General features: G+C 40.7%; 1 protein-coding gene across 1 annotated transcript in view; it reads right to left on the reverse strand.

Moving 5' to 3' along the window:
• The window catches only part of LOC128687824 (sialate:O-sulfotransferase 1-like), a 272949-nt gene that overhangs the window by 20807 nt on the left and 228076 nt on the right, over window positions 1-24066 (reverse strand). The window contains exons 7-9 of the mRNA XM_070083814.1: window positions 16586-16742; window positions 16141-16229; window positions 15843-15996 (exon numbers count right to left, since the gene is read on the reverse strand). Coding sequence (XP_069939915.1) covers window positions 15843-15996; window positions 16141-16229; window positions 16586-16742 — 400 coding nt within the window. The remainder of the gene's footprint in view (window positions 1-15842; window positions 15997-16140; window positions 16230-16585; window positions 16743-24066) is intronic.

Genomic DNA, 24066 nt, shown 5'->3' on the forward strand with positions numbered 1-24066 from the left:
ATATATAGTTATATATTGTGGCGAAATTTTCTCCAGGAGGAGGGTATCAGCCCCCTTCAGCCCTTTCAGCCCTGAGGAGCCAAGCCCTCTCAGAAGGGGCAAACATCTTGTTTACTGCTACAGCAAGTAATTAATCCCAGATGCATTACAAGTATGTGACGTGGTCAAGCAACTGCCGCTCCTTGCAAGACTCCAGTGTTGCAAAGTGTAGTTTAATAAAAGACTCCATCTCTTACCTTAGCAGGACAATTAAGGAAAATCCTGCTCCCACTTTATTACCATGGTAAAGATAGTGGACATTGTTGTCTATGCTTAAGGCAGCAAGAATCAAGCATTCTGCTTTGCTTCATAGAGGAAATTTGGCAAGGAAGCAAAAAGTACTAGGTCAGCTTTTCCTTTATGTTGTAGGAGCATCGGAGCAGCGTAGGACGCTGTGAGGTCAGCTTACTTTTCACCCTACTGGGAGTCACACTGATGGCAGGATAACCAACAAAAAACACTGATCCGTGCATTAGTGTGAACAAAGTGTCTCATAAAACACGATAAACACTTACAGAGAAATGTGATCAGCTTCTTTACTGATATGGTGTGAGGAATTATTGATGAGCAGTGTAACTACGAGTGTTGCGATCCAACAGAGTGTAGTGCGACATTCTTCAAAGAACACTATTCTTCAATCAGCTCATCGGATACCCGGGCATAACTACGGGTCAGATGTACTAATATTGACCGTGCAGTTGAGTCTAAGTTATGAGTTAGTCACTTATCATAAACCCCACTGATAAATGGACCTTTGAGTCCACACAAGTAAGTTTGTCAGCTATCAGTGAATGAAATATGCTGACATAACGCCCCTTAGAGGTAATTTATTATTAACATAATATAATCTATTACAGTCCGTTGAGAAGTGACTTCGACAGCTTCTCGAGACCTCGCCTGCAGGGGCGGCTGTGCAGGCGATGAGCTGTCTTATCAGCTAAGTACTCCCTATATTTAATCTTTAACCTTAGCTGGTAAACCATTTCTCAATAATTTGGTCGTGCTCAAACCGGATAAAGGCCACACTGTGGTCCAAATATGTTGTGCTACAGTGTACAAATAACCTACGAGCCAAGGTCCTTCGAAAAAAGCTGTAAAACTAGTGTTTTACAATTTAAATCAGTATAAATGAGTCCCTCCAGACTCAATCACAGAGAATGGGCAGCCAAAAGAAAACGGGCGCTCACCCAAAGAAAACGGGAGCTGAGTGACTCACCCAACAAGAAAACGGGGGATGGCACCCGGCATCCACTGCTCCAATCTCGAAAAAGCGCTGACTAAGACAACAACAACCCAACTGATGTTCGGTTTGTCTGAGTGTATATACACATAGTGTTTATAATGTTTATAAACAGAAATTAAGAGACAAGATTGTGCTAAAGTTTGTTTCTTATAGATATACCTATTATATTAAAGGAACTTATATATAAAGTGTAAGCTTTCAAATACATATTAACAGTGACATTTATATATGTGTAAGTAATATTCACATGTGATTTACAGTTATACAGTGACATTTATAGTGTATAGTGAATGAAGTGTATAACATTATTTACGATTAATCATCGTTGTCAGGCTGACACAGCAAACTCAAGCTATAAACACCAGCCATATGAACTCTGTACCCTTCCTGGTCATTGACCCTGAGGTTAAGCTTAGTAGGTCAGTAGTGTCTGACTCGATTATTGCTGACTTAAGCATAACAAAAACTCAGCTGTTTATAGCAGTACAGTGTTCTCTAAACACTCTAAGTGTGGTGCTAGAATTTTCAGTATACCATTAAAATGGCTTGTTTGAAAACTCAGTTTCAGTCTTTACAGACTAAGATTACACAATTAGATAATCTAATTTCAGTCTGTATAGGATTAACTCAAGATACAAACATAGATTTTGATGATCTTGAGGTCAAATTTGAATTACTTACACAACGTCTGGAAATAATTAATTCAGACTATACACATTATGAAAAGTTTCTTGAATCAGATCCATCTGAGGATGAAATTAAAAATGTTTTAGATACTTCCAGTAATCAACGATTAAGGTGGACAGGAGAACAGGCTATCTGCCGCAAAACTCTGTCACCTGTAACAACAACAATATATATATATATATATATATATATATATATATATATATATATATATATATATATATATATATATATATATATATATATATACAGATTTCATCTCATCAGACAATCTCTTGGAAGCAATTAAAGCAACAGGTACGAGGACTGTTGAGATTTTTGGCCTTACCTGCTGTGTTTATTATAACTATATATAATGAACACTTAGCTGATAAATGACAGCAAATCGTCTACACAGCCGCCCCTGCAGACGAGGTCTAGAAGCTGTCGAAACCATCACAACAGTGGGCTGTCAAGAGATACAATTTGTAAGTATAAATTACCCCTAGGGGGTGTTATGTCAGCATATTTCATTCGATGATGGCTGACGAAATACTTACTTGTTTGGACTCAAAAGTCCACACCTTACTGCCGATTATAGGTTGATTACAAACTCCTTGTGACTCAAGAATTGCGCAATCCCCCGATCTACAAGAAATTCCTAACATACCTTGCTCTTTGTAACATGAGCTATGGTGTTCTCAACACCTTCGACAGATATCGGTGACTTGATAGAAGCTGAAGTGTCCTTGGATGTCCACGTCTTCCATTGTCTAGGAAACGCACACTGGTACACTATGTTCCACAAGATTTGTCTTTATTGTTCACAATTTATCACAAGAGAAGCTGATCACACCTCTCTTATGTTTATCGTGTTTTGTGAGACACTTTGTCCACACTAACGCACAGATCAGTGTTCTTTGTTGGTTATCCTGGCGTCAGTGTCACTCTCACTAGAGTCAAAGATAGTCTGCCAGACGCCACAGTGCTCCATGCCGTCACTGCCTAATACACAAAAAAAACGCTGACCTAGTACCTTGCATCCTTGTCACCTCCTCGATGAAGCAAAGCAGAATATTTGTTTCTTGCTGTCTTAATCATAGACAACAATGTACACTAGTTTTACTATGGTAATAAAGTGGGAGCAGGATTTTCCTTAATTGTCCTGCTAAGTAAGAGATGTACTGTCTCTTATAAAAATACACATTGCAACACCGCTGCAAGGAGCAGAGGTCATTTGACTACGTGGCATAGCATCTGTGATCAATTACTCACTCTAGCAGTAAACAAGACGCTCGCCCCTTCTGAGTGGCCCCTCAGGGCTGAAAGGGCTGAAGGGGGCTGAAGGGGGCTGATACCCCCCTCCTGGAGAAAATTTCTCCACACTGGGGGGCGGCGGAGGTTCGCTGCAGGTGAACTATTCATCACTTAACATTAATTTGATTTTCTCACTCGCCACCACTGCTGCTTGTCTTTTCTGAACAGCTTTAGTCTGTGTGGTTTCTGGAGAATCACTAATTTTGTTTTCAACACTGTGTAATTCTAACGGCACTAGTTTATTTATTGTCCGCTTATTCACTACACCTTTACTCAAAACATCAACTGTCCTGATGATTCCATTTGCATCAGGATATATGGTCACAATTTTTCCAAGTGGCCATTGGGACCTCGGACCATCATTGTCAATAATCACTATGTCACCAGGTCTTAAGGACTTATGATTTTCAGGAACACCAGCTCTATAGAAGTGTTCTCTCAATGAGGTGAGATAGTCTTCTCGCCAAATTTTCTCCCAACATTCAATCACTTTATTAAGGTGTTTGAATTTAAGTCTGAGTTGCTCAGGTTCGAAATAAGTAGGATCCTCTATGATTTCTTTATCATTCATGGGAGGAACAGGTTCGAGCCTTCTGCCATGGAGTAAATGAGATGGACTTAACACTTCTAAATTGTCCAGATCATCGGTAACATAAGTTAGAGGTCTGTTGTTGACTCTATTTTCTATTTCAGTCACAACTGTACGGAATTCTTCTAAGTCTATTCTCTGACGATGAAGAGTCTTCCTTAAACAACGCTTTACAATGCCGATCATTCTTTCATAAAATCCGCCGTGCCATGGAGATTTAGGAGGAATGTATCTCCAACGACATCTGCGTTGATTCAGCATCTGTTGTACTTCTGGTTGATTAAAGATCTTGCTTATATAAGCAGCACCAGCAACAAAGTTCGTTGCATTATCTGAAATCATCAGTCTGGGACATGCCCTTCTGGCTGCAAACCTTCTGAATAATTTGATAAAAGTTTCAGCAGACATGTCAGTGGCTACTTCTAGATGTACTGCTCTAGTTGTAGCACAAGTGAACAAACAGATGTACACCTTGATGGGAACTTTGTCAACTGTTTTGGTTAAAATTATTGGTCCAGTATAATCTACACCTGTCACCTCAAATGGAGTGATATGACAAACTCTTTCAGAGGGATATGGAGGTGGACCTGGATACTGACATACTCGCATATCGTAGTGACGACAAGTAATACAGTCCTTTATTTGTTTTTTCACACTTTGTCGACCTTGAGGTATCCAGTAGGATTGTCGTATATGACAAAGTGTGTCAGCTACCCCACCATGTAACACGTTACTGTGGGCGTTTTGCACAATCAGTTTTGTTAGCCAATGATTCTTGGGGATCAATATTGGATGTATGGCTTCTTTAGGTAGTGAAGAATTATGAATTCTTCCTCGACATCTTATAATCTTTTCTGAGTCGAGATAAAGTCCTAAAGAATTAATCATGGCAGGTTTCTTTGGGGATTTATCTTGTGTTTCTAGAAATTTATGGTCTGTAGAGAAAACATCTTTCTGTATTAGTTTCACCCAGTATTTAATGGGTTCAAGACATTCATAATCAGGTTTTATTCTTTTAATGAATTTAAAGACAAGAGCTGTAACTCTTAAGAGTTTACCCAAAGATGAGTATTTAGATCCATCAATGACTATTTCTGTTGTGTCTGCAGTATTTACACAACTTATTTCTGCTGTGTTCAAGCAGACTGTTTCTTCTGGCATAATGTGAGCTTTTTGCTGAGGCCAGTTATTTTCATTAGAGAGCCAGTTCGGTCCGTGGAGCCATAATTTATTATCCACAAATTTCTTGAGTGGGACACCACGTGACAACATGTCAGCTGGATTCTCTTGGGTAGAGACGTGAAGAAAGAGATAATCTCTCTGCATCTCTTTTATTTCTGCTACTCTGTTCTGTACATAGACCAACTTACTCTCATTATTTCTTAACCACTGGAGAACTGCTTCATTATCACTCCAGATCACGGTTTTCTCAATAGTGAGATGATCAAGTACTTTGTTGAGATAGACAGCTAATTTTGTACCTACATAGAGTGCTGTCAGTTCCAATTGTGGTACTGTTCTGACCTTCAAGGGTGCTACCCTGGCCTTTGAAGTAATTAGTGTACTTCCTTCAGCATTACTCATGTAAGCTACAGAGCCATAACCTCTGGTTGACGCATCACAGAACACATGTAATGTGTACTTGTTTCCCTCTTGACCTATTTGTCTGGGAAATTAATTTGATGAAGTTGTTTAAACTCCTTGGATATTTCATCCCATGCTTGACTCATTTCTAGAGGCAAGTTCTCATCCCATCCAATTTTGAGTTTCCATGCATCTTGCATAAGCATTTTACCCTTTATGGTAATTGGTGAGACGAGTCCTAGAGGATCAAAACATTGTGATACCTCTGACAGTAAACTACGTTTAGTGAGTGTACTGCATGATTTATTGTTTATCCTTTTGAGACTCAAAGTATCTTCCTGTGTGTTCCAATTAAGTCCCAGCATATTGTTGCAATCAGGAATTTCAGTTTCAGGGAAATCTTCTTTGATAAGTTCCCTTAATTGCTTTGAATTTGTATTCCACATCCTTAGAGGCATATTTGCTTCTTTCATCTCCTTGTTAGCTTCTCTGTATAAGGATTTCAAATCCTCCTCTTTATTCACAGTACCTTGAAGATTGTCCACATAGAAACTTTTCTTTAAGACTTCTTTGAAGGGACTTTCAGATTTCTTCAAATGTGTATTTAGAGTAGCTTCTAGTAAGAATGGAGAGGATGTTGCACCAAATAATACTGATTTGAAACGATAAGTTTTCACAGAACTTTGAGGATCATGTGGATTTTCAGGCCACAAGAATCGAGTATAATCTCTATCTATTTCTTGTAGTCCTACTCTTAAGAAAGCCTTGGAAATATCAGCCGTGTAGGCATATGGGTTTGTGCGAAATTTCATAAGCACGTCTCCAAGCTTCTCAGTTAGTGAGGGTCCGGTCATCAGACAGTCATTAAGACTTGCTACATCTTTATTTGCACGTGCGCTGCAATTATATACAACACGTAGTGGAGTGGTTTCAGAATCTTTTCTGACTCCATGGTGCGGGAGATAATGAGCGTTTGTCTTCAACTTATCTTCGACTATTTCCTCAATGAATTTATTGTCCAACTGTTCTTGTATGATATTATCATAGACAGTCAGTAGCTCTGGATTCTTCCTGAGCTCATGTATTTGTGCTTTCATCTGTCCGAAAGCCATGCGATAATTGCTAGGCAGATGTGGTGGATTTAATTTCCATGGTAACCTAACCCAATACTGTCCATCTTTATATTTGACAGTGTCCAAATATTGGTTATAAGTCTGAGACTCTTGTGGGCTTGGTTTATTTACATCAATACCTATCGCATCTAAATCCCACAACTTATCAACTGGTTCATTCATTTCTTCCAGTAATGATAATTTTTGCTGTGGTACATGATCAGCGGTTATTCTCGTAACTAGTACATTTTCCACTGAATCAATATCAGCTTCTTTCCCACTTTGAGAGGGAATGGGACCACATATCATGTGGCCTCCTGCTGTTTTCAGCAAGTGAACATCATGTTTACTTACTATATTTTGCACAAAACAGTGATAATAATCACTTCCAATGATTAAATCAATTGGACTAATTGTGTCCGTCAGTATGTCAGGACAGGCTAACTTGACCTTAGCTGCTTTCAGTGCTGCAACTGTTTCTTTTAATCCCTGGATCTGCACAGACTTAGGCAAATCATCTACTACCACAGCTTCTACTGTCTTTTTCCTGTTTCCTAGACCAACAGTGATTTTGGCTAGGTCATATGTCTGTTTACCAGAATTATGGAAAAAACCAGCTATATCTAACTGTATTTTGGCATAGGGTTGTTTATTCAGTTTCTGCAACACTGTTCTTCTTATGAAGGACCTTTGTGAGCCTTGATCAAATAGTGTTAGCACATTGGTTTTGTGTAATTTATTAGATAACTCAACTCGAGCTATCGGGAGAGCAGTTGCTTTAAACTTATCTCTCACATTTAATGCTGTTGCTTGTTGACTTCCTGATTCTGTGGAAGTCTGCTGCTGTACAGCAAAAGTATTTGGGCATAATACTGTATGATGCATACCCTTGCATTTAAAACACTTCTTCAGTGAGCATTTTCCTCCCTTGTGTTCACCTAAACACTTGATGCATCTTTTCAGCTGATGAACACGTTGTTTACGTGCCTCCATTGATGTGTATTGACTACAATACTGTGCCCAATGTGTTCCATCACAAAGTACACATTTTGGAGTACGTTTATGTATGACAGTCTGTTTACTGTCTATTGTATTCACAGCTTGATAAATGCCTATATGGGATTTCCCATTATGTGGTTTAGTGGGAGTAGGTATACTCTTTTTATACTGAGTTGAAGGTTTGTTATCCACTGGATTTGTGGATTTTTCATCTTGTCTCGTTGCTTGCATGCATGAAACTATTGTTTGTAAACCATTGCTAATTTCTTCACAAGTGAAATAGCGTTTATTGAACATAATATTTAATCGTTCAATAGTTTGTGGTGACAACTTATCTTGTACAATACCACTGATAAACCAATCACATTGTCTTAGGTCATATTTAGCATCTAGAGATCTGAGACTATTGTCTAATGTAATTCTAAATGCCTGTAAGTCTGAAAAACAATGTTTGTGTGGCTTCAAGCTTGATATTAAGACTGCATGTCTAACTCTAGCCTTGTCAGCATCGAAGTAATTGTCTGCTAAGACACGTAAGGCTATTTGATAATTACCTTTAACCACCGGAAATGACTTAATCAGTTCATAGGGTTCTCCCTTCACAAGACATTTAAGGTAATTGAACTTGGCAATCTCATCTATGTCAGTTCGTGAATTTACTATGGATTGAAAACCACTAATGAATTCTTCATAATTATGACCTTGGAAAATAGGTAATGACAATGCAGGTAAGCTTGGTAATGGGACACTTGTTGTTGTTACAGGTGTAACAGGTGTTTGACCACTAGTTATAGTAGGTCTCTGTGACAGAGTTTTACGGCAGATAGCCTGTACTCCTGTCCACCTTAATTGTTGATCACTAAAAGTATCCAAAACATTTTTAATTTCATCCTCAGATGGATCTGATTCAAGAAATTTATTTTCATAATGTGTATAGTCTGAATTAATTATTTTCATACGTTGTGTAAATAATCCAAACTTGACCTCAAGATCATCAAAATCTATGTTTGTATCTTGAGTTAATCCTATACAGACTGAAATTAGATTTTCTAATTGTGTAATCTTAGTCTGTAAAGACTGAAACTGAGTTTTCAAACAAGCCATTTTAATGGTATACTGAAAATTCCAGCACCACACTTAGTGTTTAAAAAACACTGTACTGCTACAGACAGCTGAGTTTTTGTTATGCTTAAGTCAGCAATAATCGAGTCAGACACTACTGACCCACTAAGCTTAACCTCAGGGTCAATGACCATGAAGGGTACAGCGTACATGTGGCTGGTGTTTATGGCTTGTGTGCTGTGTCAGCCTGACCATGATGATTAATCGTAAATAACGATGTTATACACTTCATTCACTATACACTATAAATGTCACTGTATAACTGTAATCACACGTGAATATTACTTACACATATATAAATTTCACTGTTAATATATATTTGAAAGCTTACACTTTATATATAAGTTCCTTTAATATAACAGGTAGACCTATAAGAAACAAACTTTAACACAATCTTGTCTCTTAATTTCTGTCTATAAACATTATAAACATTATGTGTATATATACACTCAGACAAACAACATCACTTGGGTGTTGTCTTAATCAGCGATTTCGCCAGATTGGAGCAGTTGATGGAGGGTGCAGGATACCATCCCCCGTCTTCTTGTTGGGTGAGTCACCCAGCTCCCGTTTTCGTTGGGTGAACGCTGGGTGAGCGCCCGTTTTCTTTTGGCTGCCCATTCTCTGTGATTGAGTCTGGAGGGACTCATTTATACTGATTTATATTGTAAAACGCTAGTTTTACAGCTTTTTTCGAAGGACCTTGGCTCATAGGTTATTTGTACACTGTAGTACAACATATTTGGACCACAGTGTGGTCTTTATCCGGTTCGAAAGACCAAAACTCTGTTGAGATTTTTGGCCTTACCTGCTGTGTTTATTATAACTATATATAATGAACACTTAGCTGATAAATGACAGCAAATCGTCTACACAGCCGCCCCTGCAGACGAGGTCTAGAAGCTGTCGAAACCATCACAACAGTGGGCTGTCAAGAGATACAATTTGTAAGTATAAATTACCCCTAGGGAGTGTTATGTCAGCATATTTCATTCGATGATGGCTGACGAAATACTTACTTGTTTGGACTCAAAAGTCCACACCTTACTGCCGATTATAGGTTGATTACAAACTCCTTGTGACTCAAGAATTGCGCAATCCCCCGATCTACAAGAAATTCGTAACATACCTTGCTCTTTGTAACGTGAGCTATGGTGTTCTCAACACCTTCGACAGATATCGGTGACTTGATAGAAGCTGAAGTGTCCTTGGATGTCCACATCTTCCATTGTCTAGGAAACGCACACTGGTACACTATGTTCCACAAGATTTGTCTTTATTGTTCACAATTTATCACAAGAGAAGCTGATCACACCTCTCTTATGTTTATCGTGTTTTGTGAGACACTTTGTCCACACTAACGCACAGATCAGTGTTCTTTGTTGGTTATCCTGGCGTCAGTGTCACTCTCACTAGAGTCAAAGATAGTCTGCCAGACGCCACAGTGCTCCATGCCGTCACTGCCCTAATACACAAAAAAAACGCTGACCTAGTACCTTGCATCCTTGTCACCTCCTCGATGAAGCAAAGCAGAATGTTTGTTTCTTGCTGTCTTAATCATAGACAACAATGTACACTAGTTTTACTATGGTAATAAAGTGGGAGCAGGATTTTCCTTAATTGTCCTGCTAAGTAAGAGATGTACTGTCTCTTATAAAAATACACGTTGCAACACCGCTGCAAGGAGCAGAGGTCATTTGACTACGTGGCATAGCATCTGTGATCAATTACTCACTCTAGCAGTAAACAAGACGCTCGCCCCTTCTGAGTGGCCCCTCAGGGCTGAAAGGGCTGAAGGGGGCTGAAGGGGGCTGATACCCCCCTCCTGGAGAAAATTTCTCCACAAGGACACTCCCACATATTCCCAAAGCAGCCCGTCCACACGCAGCTGGGAAACTTACAGACCTCCTGAAAAAAGTAAACGATGGTTCCACTATCTTAAATGCTCCACCAACCATCAAGGCATGGCACAACTTGCTACTTTTTGGCAATGTCTGCTTAGCTGTGCCGGAAAGAAGGGGAAAGAGGCTAGCCTCAATGATAATTAAATCCTTAAGAGATTTTCCTAGAGTTGATAACCTCATTCACCTTCCCCGTCAACACAAAAAAGGGAGAGGGAGAACCCCCACTCACTCTACTGACAGTGAAAAAGTCAGAGTCCAAGTGAGCAAGAAAATTGAAGAGGGCAACACAGTGGGGGCAATCAGAATTATTACCAGTGAAGATACAGTTGCTCCCAGGGATGCTGACACGGCTGAAGCACTTAGAGGAAGGCACCCTGCCAGGGAAACCAGTGGCACCAACAGTTCCAACACCTCTGTCCCCATTATGGAACCATTGATTGTGGAAGACTCAGACATTTACAAAGCAATAATGTCGTTCCCATCTGGCTCTGCTGGGGGTTACACTGGAATAATGCCACAGCATTTAAAGGAAATGGTTAATCCAGTTATTGGGGAAATTGCAGAGACACTGCTTTCAGAGAACACAAGGTTCGTCAACAATTCCTTGGCTGGTCTGATTCCTGATGAAATTAGACCTTTCTTTTTTGGTGCAACACTTTGTGCACTTAAAAAGAAGGATGGAGGAATTCGGCCAATTGCAGTAGGCAACACGTTACGCCGCCTCGTATCCAAAGTTGCTGTCCGAAGTATTCGTGCACAGGCAGCCATGATGCTTCAACCAAACCAGCTTGGCTTTGGGGTCTCTCAAGGAAGTGAAGCAGCGGTTCATGCAACAAGGGCGTATATCAACAACCTGCCTGAGGACAATGCAGTGGTAAAATTAGATTTCAAGAATGCGTTCAATCTCCTGAAAAGAGACGTGGTATTAGCAGCAGTACAAGAACATTTCCCTGGTCTCGTCCCTCTTGTTTCAGCTGGGTATAGCAAGGAATCAATGCTTCTCTTTGGAGAACATGAAATCACATCATCGGAGGGTGTCCAACAAGGAGATCCTCTTGCACCATTTCTCTTCTGTATAGCAGTTAGGGAAATCACAGTCAGACTGACCAGCGAGCTAAACATCTAGTTCCTAGATGATGGCACACTAGCAGGTACAAAGGAGTCCCTCATACATGACCTTACACAGGTAATGACACGGGGACAGGAAATGGGTCTCGTCCTGAATCCATCCAAATGTGAAATCATCTCAGTCAGTCAACAAGTGATAAATGCAGTGAGATCAAAACTACCAGGAGCAGCAGTCATTGCCCCCACAAATAGTGTCTTGCGAGGAGCACCTCTGGGAAGCAATGCCATTGACACAATTCTCAGGAAGAAATTGGAAGAGCTAAGGAGAATGAAACAACGAATAGGCAATCTGGACACCCACGATGCCTTGTACCTTCTCACAAAGTGCTTGAGTCTGCCCAGGTTGACATATTTCCTAAGATGTGCACCTTCATATGATAACCCTATACTGCACGAATATGACAGTATTCTGAGGCAGATTTTTACGAAAGTACTTAACCTTACTCTAGAAGATGGGCAGTGGAACCAAGCTACACTTCCAGTCAGACTAGGAGGCATTGGTGTCCGCAAGTCATCACAGATTGCGTTACCTGCTTTTCTGTCCTCGTGTATTGCATCCAGAGAGCTTGTAGCAGCGATTCTCCCTGAACATCTTAGGGACAAGATTGGAGTCCACGACCAAAAATTCATTGACGGAGCAATGATCTGGGATAATCTAACGGGCTCAGAAACCAGACCTGCTCCCCCCAACAACTACAAACAATCGCACTGGGATGGTCCAATAGTGGAAAATATAGCCTCAACAATGCTTCAGAGTGTGTCAGGGAAGGATAGAGCCCGCCTCCTGGCAGTGAGAGCCCCTCATGCTGGGGACTTTCTGTTGGCTGTTCCCAACTCCAGCCTTGGCACACGTCTCGACCCACAGACCATCCGCATCGGTGTTGCCCTTCGACTTGCCGCCCCTATTCTCGCCGAACACAGGTGTATTTGTTGCAGTGAAGCAGCAGACCGATTCGGGTACCATGGTCTTGTGTGCCGTAAATCCGAGGGAAAGATTACAAGACATGAGGAGGTTAATAACATTATCAAGAGGAGCCTCACAACAGCTGGATGCCCAGCAGTAAGGGAGCCACCCCAACTATGCAGATCTGATGGCAGCCAGAAGCGTACAGATGGTATCACCCTTCTAGCCTGGACAGATGGGAAGCAGGTGGTGTGGGACTATACATATGCATCTACCTTGGCTGATACCTATCTCCAATACACCAGGGAGGAAGGAGGGGCAGCTGCCAGCTTCAGGGAGTCCCAAAAGTCTAGAAAATATGGAGAACTTGCCCATCATTATATGTTTGTTCCCATAGGCTCAGAGACCCTTGGCTCATGGGGAAAGAGTGCATCTAAATTCCTTAAGGAGCTGGGAAAAAGACTCATCAGGGTAACTAGGGATCCCAGGGCAGCTAGTTTTCTGTTCCAGCGGCTCACTGCGGCTGTTCAAAGGGGTAATGCCTGCTGTATTTCGGGCACACGCTCCAGCTCTGAGGAGCTGGATGAGATTTTCGCCTTAAAATCGGTGATACACAAGTAACAACATGTACCTTATATGCCACCTTTATATCAACAATGTATCTCTTAAATCTTCTGTACCATATTATGTAATAAAATATTCATATTGGTAAAAAAATATATACTAAAAGATGGGGTGGTAGGGGAAGTGGAATATTCAAACGGCTTCAGGAAGAAATCCAAATATTCTTCCTTGAAACCTTTTTATCCACTTCTCCGAGGCTATGGGTCCCACAATTTACACCAGAGGTGGACCCCATCCTATATATATATGTATCTCTCTCTCTCTCTCTCTCTCTCTCTCTCTCTATATATATATATATATATATATATATATATATATATATATATATATATATATATATATATATATATATATATATATATATATATATATATATATGTCGTGCCGAATAGGCAGAACTTGCGATCGTGGCTTAAATAGTAACGTTCATCTTGCCATATAGGACAAGTGAAAATTTTTGTATGCAATAATTTCTCCAAAATCATTCTGAACCTAACGAAAAAAATATATTTCACTGTGTTTGTTTAGTATTAAATTATTGTAAACAAATCTAAAATACATTTAGTTGGGTTAGGCTAAAATAAGTTGTTCTTGTTATAATAAGGTTAGGTAAGTTTTCTAAGATACTTTTGGTGCAAATTTAAAAATTTTTACATTAACATTAATGAAAAAAATATATCTCTAAACGTATAAGAGAAAATTTCAGAAAGGACTTAATTTTAAATGAGTTCTTGCTAATTGACCAGTTTTACATATTCGGCACGACATATACATATATATATATATATATATACATATATATCCATATATATATATCCATATATATATATACATATATATATATATATATATATATATATATATATATACCACTAGTGTAAATTGTGGGACCCATAGCCTTGTGGAAGTGGATAAAAAGGCTTCAAGGAAGAATATTTAGATTTCTTCCAGAAGCTATTTGAATATTCCACTTCCCCTACCACCCCATCTTTTAAACTATTTATATATATATATATATATATATATATATATATATATATATATATATATATATAGTTATTTATTTATTTATATATATATATATATATATATATATATATATATATATATATATATATATATATATATATATATATGTATATATATATATATATATATATATATATATATATATATATATATATATGTATATATATATATATATATATATATATATATATATATATATATATATATATATATATGGAAAAGAGTGATTCACTGTGTTTTTTATTCATCTCTATCACATCAGGTTGTCAAGTTATACGGCAATGTTACTTTCTCTTTTCTTAAAAGTAAATGAGAAAGTGGTACATTACCAATTAAAATGCTTACCTTATATTGACTTAAATGTTAAATCTACAATGGCAACACAGCTGCATCTGTGCCAATTGCCATAGTGTCCAAATGTCAGATACGAAGACAATACTATCTGCAATCAAGTATCAGAATCACAATTATCTCATTTGTGGTGATTTAAAAGTTACTGCTCTCCTACTAGGTCTTCAAGGCAGATACACCAAGTATCCTTGTTTTCTGTGTCTTTGAGATAGTAGGGCAGACAGCCAGCACTATGAACAAAAAGACTGGTCACCAAGAACCAGCTTCTTACCTGGAAATCACAACGTGAAAACTGTGCCACTAGTTGACCCCAAGAAAAATCTGCTACCACCACTCCACATCACATTAGGGCTTATTAAAATTTTGTGAAAGCCTTGAACATGAATGGAACTGCTTTCATGTACCTGGGGTCAAAGTTTCCTCGTATAAGTGAATGAAAGATGAAGGCAGAAATCTATGTGGGCCCTCAGATTCCGGAACTGATAAAGGACAAGCATTTTGATGAAGCATTAGCAGATGTCGAGGTGAATGCCTGGTTTTCATTCAAGCAGATTGTCCACAACTTCCTGGGAAACAGGCGCTCCTCTTAATATGGAAAAATGGTCCATGACCTGATTTCAAGTTTCCAACAACTTGGGTCTAGAATGAGTGTGAAGATGCACTTTTTGCACTCACATCTTGACTATTTTCCGAACAATTGTGAGGACTACAGTGAGGAACAAGGAGAGGGGTTTCATCAGGATATTCATATGTTCTTAAAACTAACAGAATGTGCTTTTCCATGATTACTTGTCTAATTTTAATAAATTAACGATTAATTAAAAATTCACATTTTTTATTATTATTAATTTGTATTTTAATCAAAATCCTTACGTGATAGAGCAAAATAGTTTAAATATTTACAATCAGCAGCCCAAGAATATGTAAGATCGTAACCATGAATAAAAGTAAAATTAAAATATATTCGAAATGCACACCAGTGTTATTCACATTCCCTGTCTATCTTTATCTTTATCTTTGAGAGAGTTATTCTAAGTTCGAGTGCTTCACGTCATTCGTGTAATGCATATATTACTGTTAAACATTCTGAGAAGGTTGAATAAATCTTGGAATGTTTTTGTTAATATCAATAACATCCAGGCTGAAATTCGATATAATGATTCAGAAAAAATCTATTTACTAAAGTTGAGAAAATATTAAAGAACATAAATTGTCACCAGAGATGTGTTACCTGAGGAAGTGCAGCAGGCGGCGCAGGTGGTACAAAGGGTTGTGTACTAGGTCCTCATAATGAATGACGTAGAGCGGACCAGTACACCACAAGAGTCGGTCTGCTGCCAGCTCCTCCCACAGTGAAGTGGCTTCACCCACGAACTCATGAAAGTCTTTAGAGAAAAAAATTCCAAGGTTGGGTTACATATCCTATTTTTAAAATATGTTAAATTAACTTAGTGCATGAAAAAAAGTTACAATAATTCTTTATCAGACAAGAAAATATTTGGAACAATTGAAGAATAAAGAATACGAACCTGGACTCTGGAACCTTGACAATGGTATTTCATCCAGATGCTTGTTGCTTCCCTCAAGGTTCAGCAGTTTCCAATAAGAGATGATGGTTCTAAAGGTCGGGAAATATTAATAATGTTATATGATCATGTAATTGTAGATGCCAATATTCCATTAATACAGACTTTTTTTAATTACTTTAAGTGTAAACGAGGGCGTTTATCGTATAGCGAAGAGTAAGTGCGACACTAAGTGATTAAGAAAAGGTGAGTTGGTCTGGAACTGAGAAAACATTTTTGTTCGCATAATAAGAGAATATAAGAGCCAAGATTGAGAATTCATAAATCCTTCTGCAGAATGTTACTAGTTTCCGAAGTTGAAAATAGGTACTAGAATCAGGGGCGGATACACTACGAAACTATCGAATTTAGGTTCAGGTCCCCTAATCCCTCTGGGATTAAGACTCACCTGGCTGGATCACGAAGGAGGAGAATGGTGGGCAGGCTGGAGTTTACCTCCTCATAGCGGTCCTGCAGATCGTGGATATAGGTGGGGTAGAAGGAGGCACCGTGGGTCCTCTGCAATATTGTCCTTCCGCTCTCCATTACCTTCTCCCCAAGGAAACCTGAAGACACAATGTTAAGCTACTCTGCTCAGCTTTGCAACGTTGAAGTCTGAGAATAACATTTATGGAATCAATAATTGCCGGGGCTATTCGTAGCCATCTTGAAAGGCATAAATTGATTAATGAATCTCAACACGGTTTTACAAAGGGGCGTTCCTGCCTTTCGAAGTTACTAACTTTTTTCACCAAGGTATTTGAGGAGTTAGATCATGGTAATGAATATGATACTGTGTATATAGACTTCAGTAAGGCTTTTGAAAGCGTTCTACATCGGAGGCTATTGAGGAAAATTAAGGCACACGGAATAGGAGGAGAATTTTTTTCCTGGGCAGAGGCGTGGTTGACAGATAGGCAGCAGAGTGTTTGCATCAATGGGGAGAAATCAGAGTGGGGGCGCGTCACGAGTGGTGTTCCACAGGAGTCAGTGTTGGGCCCTTCGTTTATCACAATTCATATAAACGACATTGGTGAGGGAATACATAGCGACATAAGCAAGTTTAAAAAAAAAAAATCATACCACGGACGGGTTAGAACCCGCGGTCACAAAACTTCAGACCGTCGCGTTAGCCACTGGGCTAGCTGGCCCGGTTGCTAAAGCGACGGGTCTGAAGTTTTGAGACTCTCTGATCGCGGGTTCTATCCCCGTCCGTGGTATGGTTTGCTTGCAATCGTGCCATTATGATTTCGTGAGTCAAGTTAAGCAAGTTTGCTGATGACACCAAAACAGGTCACCTAATTCATTCTAATGAGGACACTAGAGCACTCTAGGAAGATTTGAATAGACTGATACAAAGACTGAAGTAAAGTTCTAAACACTGGACAAGAAAATAACCATGGCACATATAAACTAAATAATGTAGATCTTAATGTTACTGACTGCGAGAAGGATTTGGAAGTTCTGGATAGCAGTAATCTAAAACCAAGACATATCACTACAAATTGGCATAGTGCTTGATAAGTGGAAAATGGCAAATGTAATACCTATTTACAAGGCAGGTGACAGGTTCTTGGATAAATAACAGAAAGGCACAATACCGTGACTGGAACGATACACAAATAACCCGCACATAAAAGAGAGAAGCTTACGACGACGTTTCGGTCCGACTTGGACCATTGACAAAGTCGAACTATAGACCAATAAGCCTTACCCCCATAGAGGGAAAATTTATGGAATCAATAATTGCCGAAGCAATTCATAGCCATCTTGACAGGCACAGATTGATTAATGAATCTCAACACGGTTTTACAAAGGGGCGTTCCTGTCTTATGAATTTACTAATTTTTTTCACTAAGGTGTTTGAGGAGGTAGATCATGGTAATGAATATGATATTGTGTATATGGACTTCAGTAAGGCTTTCGATAGAGTTCCACACCAGAGACTATTGAGGAAACTTAAACGCGCACGGAATAGGAGGAGAAAATTTTTCCTGGGTAGAGGCATGGCTGACAAATAGACAGCAGAGAGTTTGCATAAATGGGGTGAAATCCGAATGGGTGCACGTCACAAGCGGTGTTCCTCAGGGGTCAGTGTTAGGCCCGTTGTTGCTCACAATTTTCATAAACGACATAGATGATGGAATAAATAGGGACATAAGCAAATTTGCTGATGACACCAAAATAGGCCGTCCAATTCATTCTAATGAGGACACTAGAGCACTCCAGGATGATTTGAATAGACTGATGCAATGGTAGGAGAAGTGGCAGATGCAATTTAATATTGACAAATGCAAAGTTCTAAATGTTGGACAATTAAATAACCATGCCGCATATGAACTAAATATTGTAGATCATAATACTATTGATTGCAAAAAGGATTTAGGAGTTCTGGTTAGCAGTAATCTAAAACCAAGACAACAGTGCATTAGTGTTCGCAATAGAGCTAACAGAATTCTTGGATTCATATCTAGAAGTATAAATAATAGAAGGCCTCAGGTTGTTCTTCAACTCTGTATATCCTTGGTTAGGCCTCATTTAGACTATGCTGCTCAGAATGGATATAAATGCTCTGGAAAACGTACAGAGGAGGATGACAAAGATGATCCCATGTATCAGAAATCTTCCCTATGAGGATAGACTGAGGGCCCTGAATCTGCACTCTCTCGAAAGGCGTAGAATTAGGGGAAGATATGATCGAGGTGTATAAATGGAAAACAGGAATAAATAGAGGGGATGTAAATAGCGTGCTGAAAATTTCCAGCCAAGACAGGACTCGCAGCAATGGTTTCAAGTTGGAAAAATTCAGATTCAGGAAGGATATAGGAAAGCACTGGTTTGGTAATAGAGTTGTGGATGAGTGGAACAGACTCCTGAGTACCGTCATAGAAGTTAAAATGTTGTATAGTTTTAAAAATACGTTGGAGAAATACATGAGTGAGTGTGAGCTGGACCTGAGTAGCTTGTGCTAATAGGTCTGATGGCGTGCTCCTTCCTTAAGTGGATGTGACCTGACCTGACTAGGTGGGTCATTGGTTTAAGCTGGGAAGTGACTTGGACTTGCCTCGCATGGGCCAGTAGGCCTGCTGTATGGTGCTTTCTTATGTTCTTATGTTCTAAACACCAACAACAACACGTCGAGATCTTTATTAAATTCACGTTAGAAGGGGGAAGGACACCGTCCACCTTTGATGTTTTTCTACACACATGTGGCTACAAACTGACATTTAAAATTTAGAGGAAGTTCAATAATAAAGACAACCTTATTAACGTCTACTCATACCAATAGTCCACACCAAAGCTGTGTGTCACCACTGGTTGTTCCCTAAGGGTTTATAGAATCTCCAGTGCACACTTTCTCGGAACCAGCTACACCAAAACCTACCAGCACTGCAGAAACCAGTTCTGTATAGGATCACTTACTGGTGATATAAGTAAGTATACAAAGAGGACCATTGATCTCCATGTTAGGAAACAGATATTCCTGAAGCCTTAATGATATGAATAACGCATGTGTCTAAAATCATAGTACATATGGCAGACTCAACACTCTGGAGCTTTAGCATCTCCAGTATTCTCTCCAAAATGATTCTGAAGAACCAGGATATTTTAATTGTCAGAACAATATTGGTTCTGTTAACAAAATAATAGCACACATAGATGTAGTTATCAAGGATCACAGGCTTCCCCTTCCATCATCACAACCCCATCCATCATCACAACCCCATCCACCATCGCAACCCCTTCCATCATCACAACCCCGTCCATCATCACAACCCCATCCATCATCACAACTCCATCCATCATCACAACCTCATCCATCATCACAACCCAATCCATCATCACAACCCATCCATCATCACAACCCCATTCATCATCACAACCCCATCCATCATCACAACCCCATCCATCATCACAACCCCATCTGTCATTACAACCCCATCCATCATCACAACCCCATTTATCATCACAACCCCATCCATCATCACAACTCCATATATCATCACAACCCCATTCATCATCACAACCCCATCCATCATCACAACCCTATCCATCATCACAACCCCATCCATCATTACAACCCCATCCATCATCACAACCCCATCCATCATCACAACCCCATCCATCATCACAACCCCATCCATCATCACAACCCCATCCATCATCACAACCCCATCCATCATCACAACCCCATCCATCATCACAACCCCATCCATCATCACAACCCCATCCATCATCACAACCCCATCCATCATTACAACCCCATCCATCATCACAACCCATCCATCATCACAACCCCATCCATCATCACAACCCCATCCATCATCACAACCCCATCCATCATCACAACCCTATCCATCATCACAACCCCATCCATCATCACAACCCCATCCATCATCACAACCCCATCCATCATCACAACCCCATCCATCATCACAACCCCATCCATCATCACAACCCCATCCATCATCACAACCCCATCCATCATCACAACCCCATCCATCATCACAACCCCATCCATCATCACAACCCCATCCATCATCACAACCCCATCCATCATCACAACCCCATCCATCATCACAACCCCATCCAACATCACAACCCCATCCATCATCACAACCCCATCCATCATCACAACCCCATCCATCATCACAACCCCATCCATCATCACAACCCCATCCATCATCACAACCCCATCCATCATCACAACCCCATCCATCATCACAACCCCATCCATCATCACAACCCCATTCATCATCACAACCCCATCCATCATCACAACCCCATCCATCATCACAACCCCATCCATCATCACAACCCCATCCATCATCACAACCTCATCCATCATCACTACAACATCCATCATCAAAACCCCTTCAATCATCACAACCCCATCCATCATCACAACCCCATCCATCATTACAACCCCATCCATCATCACAACCCCATCCATCATTACAACCCCATCCATCATCACAACCCCATCCATCATCACAACCCCATCCATCATCACAACCCCATCCATCATCACAACCCCATCCATCATCACAACCCCATCCATCATCACAACGCCATCCATCATCGCAACCCATCCATCATCACAACCACATCCATTATCACAACCCATCCATCATCACAACCAATTCCATCATCACAACCCTATCCATCAAACCCCATCCATCATCACAACGCCATCCATCATCACAACCCCACCATCATCACAACCCCATCCATCATCATAACCCCACCTATCATCACAACCCCATCCATCATCACAACCACACCCATCATCACAACCCAATTCATCATCACAACCCCATCCATCATCACAACCCCATCCATCATCACAACCCCATCCATCATCACAACCCCATCCATCATCACAACCCCATCCATCATCACAACCCCATCCATCATCACAACACTACCCATCATCACAACCCAATCCATCATCACAACCCCATCCATCATTACAAGACCATCCATCATCACAACCCCATCAATCATCACAATCCATCATCACAACCCCACCAATCATCACAACCCCATCCATCATCACAACCCCATCCATCATCACAACGCCATCCAACATCACAACCCCATCCATCATCACAACCCCATCCATCATCACAACCCCATCCATCATCACAACCCCATCCATCATCACAACCCCATCCATTCACACCCCCACCCATCATCACAACCCAATCCATCATCACAACCCCATCCATCATTACAAGACCATCCATCATCACAACCCCATCAATCATCACAACCCAACCCGTCATCACAACGCCAATCATCATCACAACCCATCCATCATCACAACCCATCCATCATCACAACCCCATCAATCATCACAACCCCACCCATCATCACAACCTCATCCATCATCACAACCACACCCATCATCACAACCCCGTCCATCATCACAACCATATCCATCATCACAACTCCACCCATCATCACAACATAATTAAACATTACAACCCCATCCATTATCACAACCCAATCCAACATTACAACCCCATCCATCATCACAACCCCATCACAATCCCACCAATCATCACAACCCCATCCATCACAACCCCATCCATCATCACAACCCCATCCATCATCACAACCCCATCCATTCACACCCCCACCCATCATCACAACCCCACCCAACATCACAACCCTATCCATCATCACAACCCCATCCATCATCACAACATCAATCATCATCACAACCCCATCCATCATCACAACCCAATCCATCATCACAACCCCATCCATCATCACAACCCCATCCATCATCACAACCCCATCCATCATCACAACCCCATCAATCATCACAACCCCTTCCATCATCACAACCCCATCCATCATCACAACCCCATTCATCATCACAACCCCATCCATCATCACAACCCCATCCATCATCACAAACCCATTCATCATCACAACCCCATCCATCATCACAACCCTATCCATCATCACAACCCCATCCATCATCACAACCCCATCCATCATCACAACCCCATCCATCATTACAACCCCATCCATCATCACAACCCCATCCATCATCACAACCCCATCCATCATCACAACCCCATCCATCATTACAACCCCATCACTCATCACAACCCCATCCATCACCACAACCTCATCCATCATCACAACCACACCCATCATCACAACCCCATCCATCATCACAACCCCATCCATCATCACAACCTCATCCATCCTCACAAACCCCACCCATCATCACAACCCCAACCATCATCACACCCACGCCTTCATCACAACCCCATCCATCATCACAACCCCATCCAACATAACAACCCCTCACCCCCCATCATCACAACCCCATCCATCATAACAACCCCCATCCATCATCATCATCACAACCCCATCATCACAACCCCATCCATCACAACCTCATCCATCATAACAACCCCTCCCATCATCACAACCCCATCCATCATCACAACCACACCCATCATCACAACCCCATCCATCATCACAACCCCATCCATCATCACATCCCCTTCCATCATCACAACCCCATCCATCATCACAACCCCATCCATCATCACAACCCCATCCATCATCACAACCCCATCCATCATCGCAACCCCATCCATCATCACAACCCCATCCATCATCAAAACCCCATCCATCATCACAACCCCATCTATCATCACAACCCCATCCATCATCTCAACCCCATCCATCATCACAACCACATCCGTCATTACAACCCCATCACAACCCCATCCATCATCACAACCCCATCCATCATCACAACCCCATCCATCATAACAACCCCATCCATCATCATAACCCCATCCATCATCACAACCCCATCAATCATCACAACCCCAACAATTATCACACTTCCATTCACTATCACAACCCCATCCAACATTACAACCCCATCCATCATCACAATTCCATTCATCATCACAACCCCATCCATCATCACAACCCCACCATCATCACAACCCCATCCATCATCATAATACTACCTATCATCACAACCCCATCCATCATCACAACTCCATCCATCATCACTACCCCATTCTTCATCACACCTCTTCCATCATCACAACCCATCCATCATCACATCCCCAACCATCATCACAACCCCATCCATCATCACAACCCTATCCATCATCACAACCCCATCCATCATCACAACCCCACCCAGCATCACAACCCCACCCATCATCTCAACCCCATTCATCATCACAACGCCATCCATCATCACAACCCCATCCATCATCACAACCCTATCCATCATCACAACCCCATCCATCATCACAACCCCATCCATCATCACAACCCTATCCATCATCACAACCCCATCCATCATTACACCTCTTCCATCATCACAACCCATCCATC

The sequence above is a fragment of the Cherax quadricarinatus genome, chromosome 10 (genome assembly GCF_038502225.1).
Source record: "Cherax quadricarinatus isolate ZL_2023a chromosome 10, ASM3850222v1, whole genome shotgun sequence".
NCBI lineage: Eukaryota > Metazoa > Arthropoda > Malacostraca > Decapoda > Parastacidae > Cherax > Cherax quadricarinatus.